The 17,678-nt window shown below is 35.6% G+C and overlaps 1 protein-coding gene across 1 annotated transcript; it reads left to right on the top strand.

The window, feature by feature from the left end:
• Positions 1 to 10,868: 10,868 nt before the first annotated feature.
• LOC134755499 (odorant receptor 4-like) lies at positions 10,869 to 17,390 on the top strand. Its single transcript, XM_063692052.1, has 7 exons — positions 10,869 to 11,430; positions 11,714 to 11,809; positions 12,344 to 12,536; positions 14,406 to 14,508; positions 16,004 to 16,105; positions 16,986 to 17,138; positions 17,305 to 17,390. The coding sequence occupies exons 1-7, from the start codon at positions 10,905 to 10,907 to the stop codon at positions 17,362 to 17,364; spliced, it is 1,233 nt and encodes a 410-aa protein (XP_063548122.1). The 5' UTR covers positions 10,869 to 10,904; the 3' UTR covers positions 17,365 to 17,390.
• Positions 17,391 to 17,678: the final 288 nt, after the last annotated feature.

Genomic DNA, 17,678 nt, shown 5'->3' with positions numbered 1-17,678 from the left:
CAATTATAATCGGCCACGAGTACAAAATTAATGTCACATTTTATTCAATGAATCACTTGGCTATCTACTAAATAAATAACTTGTTCCATTTTAACATAAAGAAAACTATTGGCAAAACGTAAACAATTCCATCTATTTGCTATCTCATTGTACTAAACTAGTTTCCAAGAAGCCAAACTGTACGTTTCAATGCGGACGGCAAACTTTGCGGGAAATAAATACGTGTATTTTGAGGTTCCTGAGTTCGCACTTTGTGGGATAATTGTGGTACTGAAGTTGCACTTGTGTCTTAAGGGGCATCGAGATAACAGTGGGACCTAGAAAAATGGAACCCTTACTAAATATTTTTTTGACCTTGATGATACTATCAAGATTTTAGAGCGAAGAGATACTTTTTTTTTAATTTTTGTGTATTTTATCTTAATCACAATGGCTTCATGCAACATTTTGGGAATATATCTCTTCTTAGCAAAAACCAGAGGCTTACCAAACTTTATAGAGTGACTGGCTTTGTCCATGACATGCTCCCAGACTGCAGTTTGGTCACAGAATAAGTAATAGTATTATCATACAGAACGGCCACGCACCGCCCCGCCCCGACTCGAATTACCTCGCCCCGCGACAGAAATCTGGCGGACTTCTGGCGTACTCTCAGTACTATTTTTAAGCAACTTACTCACACTATGACGCATGACGCGTGTACGGACGTGCCGTTCACACATAGAAACGCGAGTGATTTTTGATGTATAGCGTGTCCGCCCTGGGGTTTGGTGACGGTGATTGACATCAGCTATGTCTTCAGCTCCGCTTCGTCTACGCCAGGGGTCGGCAAACCGCGGCAACAAAATATCAATCAAAATATTAACACTAATTTACAAAACAAGGAATACAATGTTTGCGGCTCTGAGGTTTCTAAAACTAGTGATTTCTACTGAGATTGGCTCTTCTTCTCAAAAGTTTGCCGACCCCTGGTCTACGCCCATAGACATAGTATATACAAGTAGTTATAGACGCGCCACCGAGCGACCGAGGGTAAGAGAAAGAATATTCGTATGAAATTTGGCAGCATAGGATTTTTTCTCTTTCACTCTTATAAATTCGGTATTTCGCCATCGCCTCCTACCAATGATGCCACCCTGTCGGTGATAAGGACAAAGCATGGCACTGTTTTCTCTTTTCTCTTATAGGAATCGCAATAAGACTATCTTTCCCTATCAAAGAGTGTCAGGCCCTTGTCTACGCCACATATGAAAGACAAAATACACAGTCCGGCTTATACACTCTTGCATTCTGCAGGTGGCCATTTAATGCTATATAGTCCGTTAAAATAGTTTTATTTCATAAGTAACTTCCGGTAATCGAAGACAATAATATTGATTACAATTTTAAAAAAATGAGGTCTATGTGGCGGAATTTAGAAAATATTTTCATAAAGTATTTTTTTTTTTTTTAATTATAAAATTAAAAGAGAAAAAAAAAGATTGTACAAAAATTGCGTGCTTCCCTTTAGTAAACCTCAATATCGCAATTTAAAGCTAGTATTTCTAGCTCAATGTTATTTAGTCTGAGCACTAACTTGTGAATGAGCCAGCCACGGCAGTAAACTAGTGAATTGAGTTAGGGCTCTTGAGGTCCGATTCTATCTAACCTAAGGTTGTAAGTGCCGCTGGGGGATAGAAATGTGCTTAAGACTGAGTGCTTAATTTATGTTAGCTGCGTTAATTGTAGATTGTATTAATAGCAAATTGTACAACGAGAGCATGAAAGTTTACTTGAGGCAATTAATTTGTCCGAGCCGATAGGCCTGGAGACTATACATATAAAGGAGCAAAATCTCTATGTATGATAAGTGTCCAACAAAAAACATTAAATAAGCGGCGCCACCATACACCGAAATGAAATGTCATAGACCTAGTATTTTATATAGATGTGCGCCCGAGTGACCGTGGGGGACAAAACATACGCAATGGGACTAAATTAAGGCCGTTCCATCGGTTTGCCGCTGTCTCTGTCACATTTCGCAAGAAAGAACGGGAAAGATCATGCGCGCCAAGTGTCAATTTTAATCGAATTTTGTCGATTTTTATTTATTTTAAAAACGTTACCCTACAATATCGTAATTCGAAAGCTATGAAATTACTATTTAAGTTAAGATTGTTTTTTCTTCTGTTTTTGTTTATACCTATAGTATCACATAATAAATAACCGAATAAAGTTGGATTAAAAGTCCGAGTTAGAGGTTACTTTGGGAATTAATTGTATCGAGCGAAGTGTCATAATTCGTGTATCGGAAGCTATGTTGTTAAAGATAATATAGTCAAGAACTACATATATTTTTTCCACGTCTACGAATATCAACGCCTCTTAGAAAAACATGATCATATAAGGAGATTTTTCGCCTTCTGGCTCAGGGAACCGCCTTAAAAAAAAAACCTTTTAACATTCCTGACAACAATACCATACCACCATACTTAAAATATCCGATATTATTATAATTATTAATAAAAATATATTGAAATAAGCAATGAATTGTGAAATTAGCGTACCTACTAACACATATAAAAAAAAAAGTTGGTTTCTGTATATCACTCCCTGGTGTTACACAAAACAAAATAACCTACTTAAGTACAGTTCTTATCAAGTCTTATTTATTTGGTATGAAATAGTTAGTGGTTGGTTGAATATGAATATGAATATATCGTAAGCAAAAAAATTACTTCAAATAACACGAACAAATCCCTTCTATCACTTACCACAATACATAATCATTAGACGCAAAATAACAATATCACGCTGTATATTTTGCCAAAACATTCACACCATTGTTGTCTTCGACACAATTCCGAGTCTATACAAATACAATATATTTCTATATCTATGTTTTGAGGAAGATATCTCGATATCAGCCAGAGACAAGCGCAGGCAAACACTATAAATCATTTGTGTTCTTTGAGTGTTCCCTATTCTGATATCACTCGAAACTATTCGGCGATACTCATGTAGCAAAGTCCGGGAACGACTATCAGGCCAATTCGAAAGTGCACTGGCATTATCGAGGCACACACTTTATCGAGGCAGATGGTGTCTTGCCGCTGACTAGATGGGCCTCTGAAACTGCCGTCGTGAAGACGACCAGGAGCAACACCGGTGTGAGCGGCTCAGGGGTGTCGAGAGGTGTGCGCCGCTTTCTACCTAGTGGATGTTAACAGCATCTTTCACTTCCACCCCCGGAGCATATAGCTCGACGGCCAATTAAGGCAAGCCAGAGCCGAGAGTCCTGCAGGTCCTTATGGGGTTCCACTCCGACCGACGAAGACTCACCGGAGACGGAGACCCTGATCAACTCTCTGGCTCGCCACAAGCTGCCCTGCGGGCTTTTTCTTATTATTATTACTAATTTACTGTCATCGCTCGGAAGTCTCGCTCGCACTAATACTTCCACGGACAAGTCCGAGCGAAATGCACGCGTGAATGACAGCTAATTGTTATGATACCAATATTATTCTAATATCGGTTTGATGTCAGGTGCACGTTCGAATTAGCCTGTAAGCATTAGGATTATAATAAATGAAAATGGAGGAGGCTTTATTTAAATACATCAGATAGTGTACATTGATTTGGGTTATTATTTTATTGGTTGTGTTTATTATTGGCTTTGATCCAGAAGTGTCAGGAAAAAAATACAGTTTTTTTTAAAACCTGGACTTGTTTATAAAGTGACGTCTCTCTCGAGTTAAGAAACGGTAGAGGATAAACACAAGACAAACATAACAGCTTAAATGGCAACCTATTTGTATTTTAAGCCATAAAAGAGTAGCTTAATAAAAATCTCCCTTAATAAAAAATTAATTAGATTTTTTTAGATACGTTATTTTCATTATATGATTGATACGTGACATTTAAAATAAACTTGGGTAGAAATATATCCCATCTCTGAAAATAGCCTACCGATATACAGCCACATATCGCTCCCCTCTTTTCCCGATGTAGCCCACATTATTAATATTCAACATGCGAGAAAATGATTTAGGGCTTGCTACACCATCCAGTTTTTTCTCCTTTTCCATCGCCGTGCGAGGGGAACGAATTGCTTTTGTTTTCGAACCTCTCAAACGCTCCGAAAATGTCACTTGATGGAAAACACCACGATATTTTATTTATATACTCTTTTTCTTGTTTCGGAAAATGTTTTGTTGTGAAATGATTTGCACTAAGTGCCGGTAACTTGAAGGCTGGATCTTTTTTGAGGATTTTCAATCGTTATACGTTGTTAATAGAGACTAAAATAAAGCGTAAGCGTAACTAAAGAATTTTGTACTGATTCGTTATTTTATGTTAATTTTAACACATCTAAAGCATTAATATGTTGAATTATTTAAATATTTCTGAAGGTATATGACAGGTAACGCAAAAGAAAAAAATCCTCTTAGGCATAATAAACATACTCAAATAATATGTTTAATGTATTTATTGTCGGATAATTTCGCCCTTTGTACATTGCATTTATTTTGATATTATTGTAACTTATTTATATAGAATACATATTTATTAAAATTAAACTGAGCACAAATGTTGTGGTATACAGAAATACAAATATACTAAAAATGCTGCATCGTCGCAAGCTTCATCTAGCGGGTCTCCTTTTTGGCGTAGTAAAACACAGATCCCCGTCATATCTCTTCGAGAAGTTGTCATGGATGTCCACTCGTAGGTCACTTGGAGCATGCAATTGCAGTGTACAATTGATGACACCTCAACATGCGTCGGCGGCTTTTCGTGGGAGCTTTAGGTATGTAGCAACCAAGTGCTGAAACATTATTCCCCCTCCAATCAGGAACCTACAAAGTTTAACAAGTTTTAAAACCAAACATAAAATACTTATACTTCAACACCAGCAGTCACAGGAGGCATTACGACATGACACAAGTTGCTTTTAATATAATTTTAATAGAATATAATGTAATATAATTTTAGTCATAGTTACGTATTTTACATATAGCCAAGTCAATAATAATGTATACCTGTTTTTTCTGTCCTTTATACACGGTCACCCAACGCCTCTGTAAATATGTATATAGTTGTTGTTGTAATGAATTTCTTCGCTGTCCGACATTACAATTGCGCGTGTGGTTATATTCTTGTAGCTATCTCGTTATTTATTTTACTTAATATATGTTATTCCCTTAGTGCACAGTATAAACTCCCAACTATGTAGTTAGGCACGATCACTCCATGGTCAACTGCGGAAACTTTCACCTTGACAAAGTAAACTTCACCACTTTTGTTCTGTTGTATTTGTTTTATCTCTTTTGTTACTTAAAGTAAGTGAAATTATGTCAAACCGCTGACTCTCGCCAATACATGCCCGTATTGAGCGGTGACTGGGTGTTCAAAGTCCCCGTAGGTAAAGGGTTAAAATGCATTTATCATTGGCCCACCCTATATTATGATATTATTAAATTAAATATTATAAGGACATTCTTACACAAATTGACAAAGTCCCACGGTAAGCTCAAGAAGGCTTGTGTTGTGGGTTACTCAAACAACGATATATGTAATATACAGATACTTAAATACATAGAAAACATCCATGACTCAGGAACAAATATCTGTGCTCATCACATAAATAAATGCCCTTACCGGGATTCGAACCCAGAACCATCGGCTTCATAGGCACGGTCACTACCCAAGTACCCACTAAGCCAGACCGGTCGTGATATATGTGCAAAATTTTGATCATATCCGTTGATCGTAATTTTTCAGTGTGCAATGATTTTTTATTTTTTTTCTTGCATACTGGCTATAATTTGAAGAACAGGGACTTCGCTCTTTGCGTGGAGAATTATATTAGTTTAGTGCTTCTAGTTTCACTACACATTATTTTGTAATTTGGATTTTTTATGTTACTTCTAGCTTAGCTTAGCTCTTTCGATCGTGGAGAAGAGGTGTCCCTATACTTTTATTTCCATTCCGTTACCATTTATCCTAGACACTGTATGACGGTAACGGAATGAAAAGATCGAAAAATCTAATTTCACCAAGAAATGCTTGATACTGTATTGCAGTACAATCCCAGCAGGAGGTGAAAGATGTTGCAAAGTAAAAATATTGTTTCAACTAGATAGTTTTACTTAATGCATTTTTGGAATCCGTCTTGTTTTTTAAAGATCTTGGCTCGGCGCCATGACGGAGATTTTATAGACTGGAATAGTTGAAAACATAATGAGATTTTTAAGAAGACGTCTTATGACAAAGCTTTTCTTATTACATTGTGGATTTTTAGTTTGTTTCGGTTTATAAAGATAAGAGTAAAGCTTACAGAGGCTCAAGGATAGATATTTTTATAAAGTAATATTTTTGTATCGTCTCAATGCAGAACCCGGAGTTTTCGCGGGAAAACAAAAGCTTGTCGCAAATTGTTAGAGTTAGAAACATTTTTTATCGATATCGATAATTGGGTAATGAAAGAAAAAATGGTCTTCAATAAAAATAAAAAAGTAAATTTAAGTAAGTTTTTTTACAGTACATATGGTGCTACATTTTCGCACAAGTGCGGGAATGAGCACTTTTCGTGCATATGTCGAAAGTTTAAAGGGCCATATGTACTGTAAAACGTCGTACGATACACGTGCGAAAAGGTAATTCGCAACTCGTGTCGATTTAAAACACTCCCTACGGTCGTGTTTTAATCTATCGCCACTCGTTTCGAATTTCCTCTTTTCCGCACTTGTATCGTAAATAACTATTTTAATTATATAGAAACGAATTTAAAAGTGGAAAAATTACTGCCTTGGGTGAGACTTGAACTCACGGCCTCTGGATAGAGTGGCCGTGAGTTCAAGTCTCACCAAGGCAATAATTTTTCCACTTTTAAATTTATTCTAAGCTTAATAGCATCGATCGCAGACGTTTCTGCTTGTTAAAAATTAATTTTATATAGAAACAGATGCAATTTCTTCTTCGAAATCTACGTCAGAACACACAGCAGCACATGACATTATATTGGGTTTGAATCATTATCATTAATTTCTTAAACTTCTCTAAAATAAAGCCATTTATGTATACTAATAAATTAAGTATACTAATTGTATCTGTTCGTATATAATTTTATACAAACATAGCTACTTACATACAAATACTCGTATAGACTAGTAAAACATTACCCTGCCTATTGTCAGTCGGTTAAAAATGTAATAATTATTAATCTATTGTTTTTTTTTCCTTCTCTGTCGTAGCATTAATTTAGAATAGGGAAATTCGGAGATTCCTTGTAACGTCTTTAATAAGGGTTTTGTTTTATTAAAAATGAGATAAAAGAATATGGGTATTTTAATTAGCTCTCCGTCGATCCCTACGGGTATAATTATTATCGTTTGAGATATTTTCTTGTTACTTTCCCTTGATTAAAAAACAGAATATTTCAATATTTTATAGATAATACGAGTATAATTATAACATGATATAAAGAAGGTAAGGTTTTGAAGTTGGTGGTGATACTAAGGAAGTCGAATAAGAATTCTTAGGTTTTAAGGTACCGTTCGGATTCAGACTGCACCAGCATTTCTGCTGCAGTATTACGGCGCGACGTTGCTGTCGACTGCATTGCTGCCGCCAATGTCAAAATTTCGGGTGCCTTCAGGGTAAGCAGTGCCACAATAACATTTCGCTGTGTGGGTTTTATTACCGCTATTGACCGCTGACCGTCACGTCGCACCGTGGGCCTCATTAGCCTAGACGGGAGTCCCACATAACCACTCGGGTCACCCCCTGCACCCGGGTGGTATGCGTGATGCATTTTTCCCTCCTAACAAAAAAAAAAGAAGGCCCCGCTCTTCCATAATTTGAAGGGGTACAACCAAATTTTATTTAAAATGTTACAATATGTGCAATATGTTACTTATAATTTACTATAAGACATGCTATATATTAGAGTTTTTGAATGATTCACGGTTAGTTTCACTAGACTTATATATGCTATAAATGTTTATTTTATTTCCTTACATATTTGAGAAAAGCACTATATAGGTATACCTCGGTGGAAACAGGCATTTTCTGACTCGGACCTCGGACCTTTTGCCACGCCTCGGCGGCATCTAGGTACCTCGTCGGAAAATGCCTTTCTTTCCATCCCTCGGCAACAATGTACTATTTCTCTTAGCTTGTATTATAGAAAGTGGTCTCATTTAATATTTCGAGTTCCATTTTTGATAGGTAACAATTGTGGACATGAACTAAGTGGGGTAAAATGACTGTTGTTGTATAGTTAACAAAACTAACTACTAAGAACGTCAAACCAAATGAGAAGACATCAAACTGTTTCTTGTCACATCAAATCAAATATATCAAAGAGGTGTCGCCCGAGTAATTTAAAAATCCACTTTGTGTTATGGCTGTTGGTAGTTGGAAAGGCAAACTATTTTGGGCGTTTTCTAAAATAAATATTGAAAACCTGCTTCTTCCAAATCTGGGTATTCTTGGCATTCTACTCAGAATCGACAGCATTCTCCATCCTGCCATTAAAAAAGATGTCCCAAAATGTCCAATCCAATGTCACGTTTTAGTGTGAAAAATGTTTTTACTTGTATGTGGGTTTTTTTTTCATACAAATTCTTTTTCTCTTCTTCTTTCATCTCTCTTCATCTTTTTTATCATCAGGATTAAATATGCTAGTCATTCTCAGTTGAAAGAACCCAAAAACACCAGGATCTGCGATAATCAAGTTTTCAATATTTATTTTAGAAAACGCCCTTTTACATTAATAGAAAAATAAATCTAAGACAGGCAATATACGTTACTTACGTTAGGTAGGTACTCATTACATCTATTTAAGAGTAGGTAACTTATAAATTTCATTTCTACGTCTACGTCATTTTGATTATAACAACAGGTGAATAGGTTTCTTGTTAAAGAAATGTCACAGGTCATATGCATAACAAATCTAGATAGAACTCATCATCTATACAATCAGAATCTAGAGAGCTAGGTAGCTGGTTGGATACTCTTTTTACTATTTTGTTTTCTAATCGAACACAAGATTATAAAACAAATCTCTAAGCATTATTTTTAATGCACTTCAATAGTTTTTTTTATACTACGTCGGTGGCAAACAAGCATACGGCCCGCCTGATGTTAAGTCCAGAGGAGTTACATGCGCGTTGCCGACCCTAACACTCCTCTCCCTCGTTGAGCTCTGGCAGCCTCACTCACCGGCAGGAACACAACACTATGAGTAGGGTCTAGTGTTATTTGGCTGCGGTTTTCTGTAAGGTGGAGGTACTTCCCCAGTTGGGCTCTGCTCTAGATCTGGAATGACATCCGCTGTCCTGTGCCCTACCACACAAAACGAGATGTCATTCGCAGTGCCCATACCTCTCTTTTGGACATAGTTTAAGGACATACCCGGGTCCGGACGTAGTTTATGGACATACCCGGGTAGTGTTTTCAGTTGTACATTTTTACCTATGTTGCCGGTATTGTATAACCTGATATTGTATTTTGTGCAGCATATTTCGATGTACCATCAGCCCCAAAAGTGCATGGCGACTATGAATGAATTCATTCACCATGCAATTTCGCAGCTCACTGTACATCACATTTGGGTCAAAAAAATACCGAAGATATAATTCAGATGTATTTATAACATGAAAGGAATGCAATCCCTCATCATACTTCAATGGAGAAGTAATAAATGGTATAAAATCTAAAATTACTATAAATATATAAGGAACTCGTAAATAATGAACGTAATTTTTTTCATTCGATTGATCAAAATCCAATATCAAAGCGGAAAAAAAGACTAACCAACGAAACATCATTTACTGTATAAAATTACTCATTTTGGTTGATAAAATTCTTAACTTATGTACATTGTGTGGTATACCAATAATCTGTAGGTACCCCTAGTGTACATTTTATTCGATAGCGTGACGTGACTTACGCGTTAGCGTAAATTGTTATTTTGTATGGGGTTTTTAGTTTCCAAAACGTCCCGCTTGGCGCGCTGTTCAAAATCCCATACAAAAATAGATGTACGCGAACTCTCGTCACGTTATCGAATGAAATTTACACTAGGGGTAAGGGGTACTGAGTAGGTAGTTTAGGTTTGGATATCTACCTAACCGTTTAACCAACTGCCTCGTTCTCACACATTTTCTCATTGTAATTTTTAGAACAGCCCCTTAAATGAGAGGGGGTGGCGAGTACATTCTGGAACGTAATTAAAATTAAAAGGTTTATTTTGTAAACATTTTTTGTGTTTTTTAAATCCATTTTTGTTACCACATTACATACAATGAATTATGTAAAAAAGACATCGAACTAAATAAAAAAACCGGCCAGGTGCGAATCAGACTCGTGCACCGAGGGTTCCGTACTTTTTAGTATTTGTTGTTATAGCGGCAAAAAAATACATCCTTTTTGATAATTTCAACTGTCTAAAGTCTGTTTTTTTATTCCGTAGACTAATGACGTTTCATGTGTAAGACATGACATTTCTTAGTACCACATGAAATGTCATTTTAGTCTACGGAATAAAAAAAAAAAACAGAATATAGCTATCACGGTTCATAAAATACAGCCTGGTGACAGACAGATAGACGGACCGACGGACTGACGGACAGAGGAGTCTTAGTAATTTTTTTTTTTCTCCCAAATTTAGATTTCGTATTTACTCCACTAAGAGTGAGGACCTCTGAAAACCAACTAAATGTTATCCAAATATAAATATAAAAGATAAAATAACTATAAATAACTATATATAAAATAAGTATAAAAAAATATAAAATAACTACAAAAAAAAACTAAATATAAAATAACTCGACATTGGGCACTTTTCTGCGTGATTGTCCAAACTAAAAATGGCAAGAAAAGACAATCAACATTTCCAAGTCATTTAAATCCACATCATGGAAGAAACTATCCAAACTTTCCACCGTGTCCTCTCAGTCGCTGGGATCAGCATCTTCGCCAAAAACAACTGGGACTCTAAACTATGGCTCTCCTTACAAATCTTCAATGTCATCATCGGCTTTTTGACAATTGTCTTTACCACAGCTTTCGTAGTCATCAACGTTTCCGACGTACTCCTCTGCATCCAAGGCGCTTGCATCTGGACAACTGGTCTAATCATGTTCATCTCTTTCTGTGTCTGTCTATATTTTCGTAAGCAATTCAGGGAATTCCTCAACGAGATGGGCTTCAAAGACGCCATGTTGGAAATGCCGTTGATTGAATATGTTTTGAAATTAGAACGGACGGGGCGCTTGAACGAGTTGAAAGGGATGGTGGTTGACTCCCAGGAGAAATTACTTAAACTAACTCGGGTTTTGTTAAAAACTTACGTTTTCAGTGTGTGGGCGTCCGCGACGTTGTACTTGAGCGATTCTGTGTACAGTATGTTCACGAGGGAAGATGATGATTTGAGACTCTTGGGTAAGCTCGTTTATTTTAATTATTTATGCGTGTTTCATAATTTATTTCGGTCGAATCCCTTGACAGTTGTCTGCGTTGAGAATTTAATAAACAGGAGTATCTTTGTTACTTTTTTGTTAGTCAGTTGATTTAAAATATTACCAAAAAAGTACATATGTAAGTTTTTTAATATCTTTGGTTGACTACTACATTTATTAAAAAATCTCCTATCTTTAAAAGACGAGAACATGAATAAATGCGTGATCAAGGATTAGAATTAATTACTTTGTGACATTTGTTTTAGGGTTTTTGATGTGGGTTCCTTGGAGTCTTAATAATTTCAACGTTTACTTAATAACTTACGCTTTCAACGCCTACTCTGGATATTTGTGTTGCATAGGTAAGTGTGATTATTATACAATAGGTATAACTATAGCATCTTTAACCTAAAAAGTAACAATTCCAATGTCTTGTATCTTGTAATTGCTTCTTACAAATTATTTCTGGTTTACAAAAAGATATAATAAAAACTATAGAGTTAGATGCTACACTAAGTCCGTCATTATTAGTTGGTACCTAATTACTAACTCATCAGATCCTTCGCCTACATATAAGCTATTTAATTTATTTAGATATACAGTCTAGGGCATAAATATATACACCTACAGTCCCAAAGTTTCAAAAATATGTGTACGCTCTTACACCTTAGACAATAAAGTCGTGTTCACATATTCTTGAGCCATTTGTCTGGATCGATATTTTTGCCTTCGACTGTACAACAGGGCAGCTACATTGAGCAGTAATGTAACCGACTGCATTGCTGCAGAAAACGTCAAAAAAGTAGCATGCTTCATTGTTGCGCCGCATTACTTTAGCAGAAATGTTGATGGTCTGAATCTGAACGGTATAACGGTTGATTAAATTTATTTTGCAGCTTACCCAGGCTTCCAACTAACAATAATCTTGCTGGTCGGTCAGACGATCAGACAGCTGCGGATCCTCACCTTCATCCTGATGCACCTGGATGAGCTGGTTCTGGAGATCACGGGCCACAGGGGCAACAAGTGGCAGGTTTACTGCACCGCCATATTGTCGCAGTGTGTCGGCCATTATGTTAAGCTTAAGCGGTAAATTAACATACCTACAGCAGCCGTTTAGGTTTTGTGTTCACATTTAATAATGGCGTTATTAATTTTTACCAAGCAGATATTGACCCGATTGCTCTTAACCAATTGAGCTACCGAAGCTTTCCAGAATCTTTCCATTCCTTCATTTTTGTTTACACGCCTTAGGGAGGCATATAGCGACATCTACCGTAGGAATGTAGGAATGTTCTATCTTAACGGCACCGTCCATTCCATTTTTCTGTTTTCATTTTTTTTATATAAAAAATAATAATGGCTTTATTATTACTTTTGTCATGACAAGCTGTTGATAATCGTTTAATTTTTTTTAATAATCAAAGAGAAATAATATTTATTATTTGTGATGAACTCTCGTCATCATATTAGATTTCTTCAACGTGAACAACTTTTTATGCATTATTTTCAAAACTACTTATTATTGTACTTTTGAGTCATCATGTAGAAATCATTAGGCTAAGTAACGTTTATGACCCTTATGAAAATTCCCTGATTATTAAAGAAAGCGTTGAAATTAACAAAAAAAACAATTCTCAGAACTATGATAATAATAACCATTTACGAACAAATAAGCTAAGTAGTATGAATAATCAAAGTGGATGTTTGTATGTGACAGCTACCTTCTTAATTGAAACGATCACTAATACAGCAAACGTGCTATTTGCAAATTGTATACCAATATTCCGTAGCAATGACATTTAATAATCATTAAGCTCGTTAAATGCATAAATAGACTGCAAGTAACAAGCAGATTACATTTTCAATACGAATAATCAATGAAATAACATTGAAAGCTGGTAATTATGTTAATTAAATACTCATAAATGTTTATGTTAGGTGCTGCTGAATAAAGGGTACCGTTCGGATTTAGACTGCATCAACATTACTGCTTCAGTATTGCAGTGATGTTACTACCAACTATATTGCTACTGCAAATGTCAAAAATACGGACAGCAACATCGATTTTGACATTTGTGGTAGCAACCTAGCAATGCAGTCGGCACTAACTTGTGTGTATAGTCTGAGAGTAATGTACGATCCGATATCGGATGTCGGAAGGAAGTAAAATGTAAGATATATGTGTTTCTCTGTATTTATTTATGCATTTAATAAATTATTACTAAAAGGCGATATATAACGCAAAAAGGCGGAATAAATGTCAATGGCACTCTCGTGCAGCTGTTTTTGTCATAGGCGCCTTCCGACATCCGATATCGGAAAGGCGCTTCCGATAAATTCAGCCATGTCGGAGCCCCCCGTCAGCTGTCGGACCGATAATATATGTTTGTGTGCGTATGTGTATGCATAATGCTTGCTGTAGTGTGCGTGACCGCTAAAGACGGCGCCCGGGCGCGCCCCCGCGGCCTGACTACGCGAATGTAGGATCCTACATCCGATATCGGATCGGGCAATGTGAAAACACTCGAACGGTACCGTTAGAGTGCAAATTTCAGCAGTTGCAATGCAGATATAGCAGCTTAGTAACTTTGTTGGAGATTTAATAGTTTTATATATATAATATATAATAGGCTATTTAAACAATTGACAACGGTAGGTTTTAGGTACCAACATGTTTGTTTTTTTTCTAATTGTCGCTCCAAAAAATATTGAATATATTCTATTTATTATTAAATTAAGGAAGGCGCATAGCGACATCTGTCGTTATTACGGTAATTGGTTTCGGTAATTTGTATTCTTATACAAATGTTCGGGCGTCTTGCCCGAAGCGGTAAATTTTTACATTTTTTCTTTAATATAAAAATTTGTAAGTTTAAATGGATCTACAGAGTAAGCATAGTTTTTATTTATTTATTCACATCATAAATAGTATACAAGCTTAAATACATTTTTCAGTTTCAGCAACAAACTGAATCTGATCTGCCGCCCATTTTACTTGGCCCTAATTCTCGATGCCATCATGCTGGTCTGTGTGTGCTCTGTGAAGATTGCCATCTCCGTGAGTAAACAGCTTTCAATGAAACGTAATGTCAAGGGGGTCACGATGCCGCGGCTGATATAGGTTTAAAAGGAATGGTTAAGGTTGATGTTATAATTTACAAAAAATTAACGTAGGACTTAGTGGATGCAAAAGTAACTCGGTCAGTCTTTTCTTTACAAGAACCGATGCGATGAATCGATCTAGAAGTAATTTAGGATCTGAGTTAGCTTTACTCTCGGAAAAGAGAGGTAGTTTGTTATCCAAAAAATATCATTCTACGCAGCCAGGATACGCAGGATTAAGTGAATGAAGTGAAACTTAGATTTTTTACGGACACAATGCGTAGGTGCGCGGGGCCCCTCAAACGCGCGGGGCCCGTGGCATTTGCTACTTGCCACGTGGCTAATCTGCCACTGATTCTACGCAAACAAAATCGCGGGTAGAAGCTAATAATATTATAAGCCGCCTTGTATTGATGTTATTACAAAAAAAAATTGAAAAAGACGCCATATTAATTTGACTTTCCAATACCATTCACTCCGGCCGCTAGCTGTAGGATCTGTACTCTGATTTCTGAACTCACTGAGTATTTTTAGTATAAATTTTTGAATTCACTGACTATTTTTGGTATAAATTTCTGAACTCACTAAGTATTTTTGGCTTTTGTTACAATACATATTTGTGTACCCTTTATTAAATTATCTCATACTCAATTCTCACATATCACATTAGAATATTTTTTATTGTTTTTCGAGTTACAGTCGAGTTAATAAATATGTAAACATTTTTTCCCATAGAATTTCGTGCTGAGGTATGTTGCAGTCATAAAAGCTAATAGAATTACAATATAAATATTTCATGGTGTTATGTAAACCTCTCCATTTTTCTATCATAAAAGACCTGACAGAGGCTAGAACTAAAATGCGTAAATTTTGTTAAATCAAAATGTAGCTAGTTTAAAATTTCAACACTACAGAATCCATATATTATAAAAATCCTGTGACAAATTTCTCATTCGGACAATATCTCAAGTTGCATTTGCCAAGTAAAAAACATATCCTATAAAGCACTAGGGCGCCAAAGAACTCTACTGTCATTCCAAATGCTCGAGTAAATTAAAATAGCAGTTACAGTGCCCATTCTGATTAAACATACCCGTTACGGAAATACAGTTCACAATACACTGGTTCTCCGAGATTTCAATGTCTCTTGTGGTTCAGTAAATTCTGGTAACATATTCAGTTTAAAAATATGATTCTGATTTGATATTTGTGTAATTGAAACGTATTTCTTGACAAATTTAGTAACAGTGTAGGGTTGTACAAAACAGCCTTTCATCATCAAGTAAGTGTTTGACCATTTTAGTTAGTGTGTAAAAGTACTTTTGTACTAGCTGGGTTTCAAATCACAATCGTTTCCTTACCGCTCAGCAACCAGTGCTTCGAATAAAGTCCTATTTGTTTAATCCGAATCCGCTTCCAAACTTATCTTGACGCGAGCAATTCCTTTCCAGAATAAAACGTCTCCTGACACGATGAAATACTACGTGCACGAATACTGCTTCATCATGGTTGTGCTTATGTTTTGTATACTTGGACAACAGGTTGAGAATGAAGTAAGTAAAAGCGTGCAAAAGAAGTAATTCCTCCATTTATATGAACCTTCGAGGCTGAATATAGATTTTAATTTCTTAGGAAACAGTCTAAAGAACTATAAGAATTTCGGACTAGAATAAACCTTTTAAAGTGCATACCGATGCCAGTAGTGATGCCATAGGTGCCATGTTAAAGCAAATCGTCGATGGTAGGAAGCAACCAATCGGGTACATGTATAAATTTGTATTGATATAATGCTCCGTGCTAAGCTTATAGCGCGTTCGTGTGCGCCAAGGTCGTTGATATAGCTCAAAGAGCCGCCTTCATTGGGTCGACTTAAGAAATAGTTTAAGCATCTGAGCCCGTACCCACCTGTGTAAAAAGTTTACTGTGATTTTTCCTAGAAAATTTATATACTGTAATAATGCCAGGTACTGTTGACAATAATTGTTCTTAATTAATACGAATACCTTTTCTCCTAAATAATAAACTCTCATTACACAAAAGCTCGATAAAGAATATAAATATATTCTTATAACAAATGTTATAATGTTTTCTCAAACATAACTCCAATATAAATATCACATGACCAAATTCCCTCGAAAAATGTAAAATTGTATGTTGACATTATTAACTCGACTAATATTATACATACAATTAGGATATTTTTCTTTCAGGTAGTTGGTAATAAAAATGGTCAGGTGATAACTAGTATAATTGGCAAATAAATGATCTCTTTTTCAATTCATATTTTTCTCGAATTTTGCTTATATTGTACTGGTACTGTAAATATAAATAATGTATTAATATTTCAACTAATTTAAGATACTTTTAAAAATACTATCGACAATAGAAGCTTATTACAAATAAAATTGACAATATAATTGATTTTTTTCTCAGTGCGCCAGGCTAGAGACAGCAGTAACAGAAAAATGGTACATCTTCGACAGGACTCACAAGGTCCATGTGCGCATTTTCAAAATGGCGCTGAGCCAACGAATGCCTATTTACATATTTGGGACCATCACTTTGTCAGCGCCTACTTTTACCTGGGTACGATACTTCACTTAACTTTTTCTTAATGCCCAGATTTTTTACCACAGATAAACAACTACCCAAATTACTTTTAATAGGGTTATGGCATATGTAAAGATATTTATAACAGTACCACAACGTTGATAATCTCTTAAGAAACATTTTAATTTTGGCTTTTTTTCAGTTTTTAAGAACCGGAATGTCGTTCTTCACTCTAGTTATGTCGGTGTTGGATGAAAACTAGAAGGTGTTCATATGAAACATTATTAGGATCGAATTTATAGAACGTAGGATCGGTTATAAATAGGTACCGTATACCTATATTTAGCTAATTAAATGATAAAAAAACCTTATGATTTTTATAGCCCCACCATTTAACCGTGTTTTAAGCATGTATATTATTATTTTATATTTAATTTTATAAATTTTGGTAAAATAAAATTAGTTATTGACTTTAGAAATAACTATATATTATATAATACAACTATGAAATTATTAAAAGTTAAATAAGACACTGTCAAATATATTGTACGTATATAAATTAATCTTTAGATTTAA

This window comes from Cydia strobilella, chromosome 2 (assembly GCF_947568885.1).
Source record: "Cydia strobilella chromosome 2, ilCydStro3.1, whole genome shotgun sequence".
In the NCBI taxonomy this organism is placed as follows: domain Eukaryota; kingdom Metazoa; phylum Arthropoda; class Insecta; order Lepidoptera; family Tortricidae; genus Cydia; species Cydia strobilella.
This window is presented reverse-complemented; position numbering and strand designations above follow the sequence as displayed.

What these genes read in the sequence shown, in the direction of transcription:
- LOC134755499 (XM_063692052.1), top strand. Translation starts at nt 10,905, where the DNA reads ATGGAAGAAACTATCCAAACTTTCCACCGTGTCCTCTCAGTCGCTGGG. An exon ending in TGATGATTTGAGACTCTTGG is followed by an intron (nt 11,431 to 11,713) that starts GTAAGCTCGTTT and finishes CATTTGTTTTAG; the next exon opens with GGTTTTTGATGTGGGTTCCT. An exon ending in CAGCGCCTACTTTTACCTGG is followed by an intron (nt 17,139 to 17,304) that starts GTACGATACTTC and finishes GCTTTTTTTCAG; the next exon opens with TTTTTAAGAACCGGAATGTC.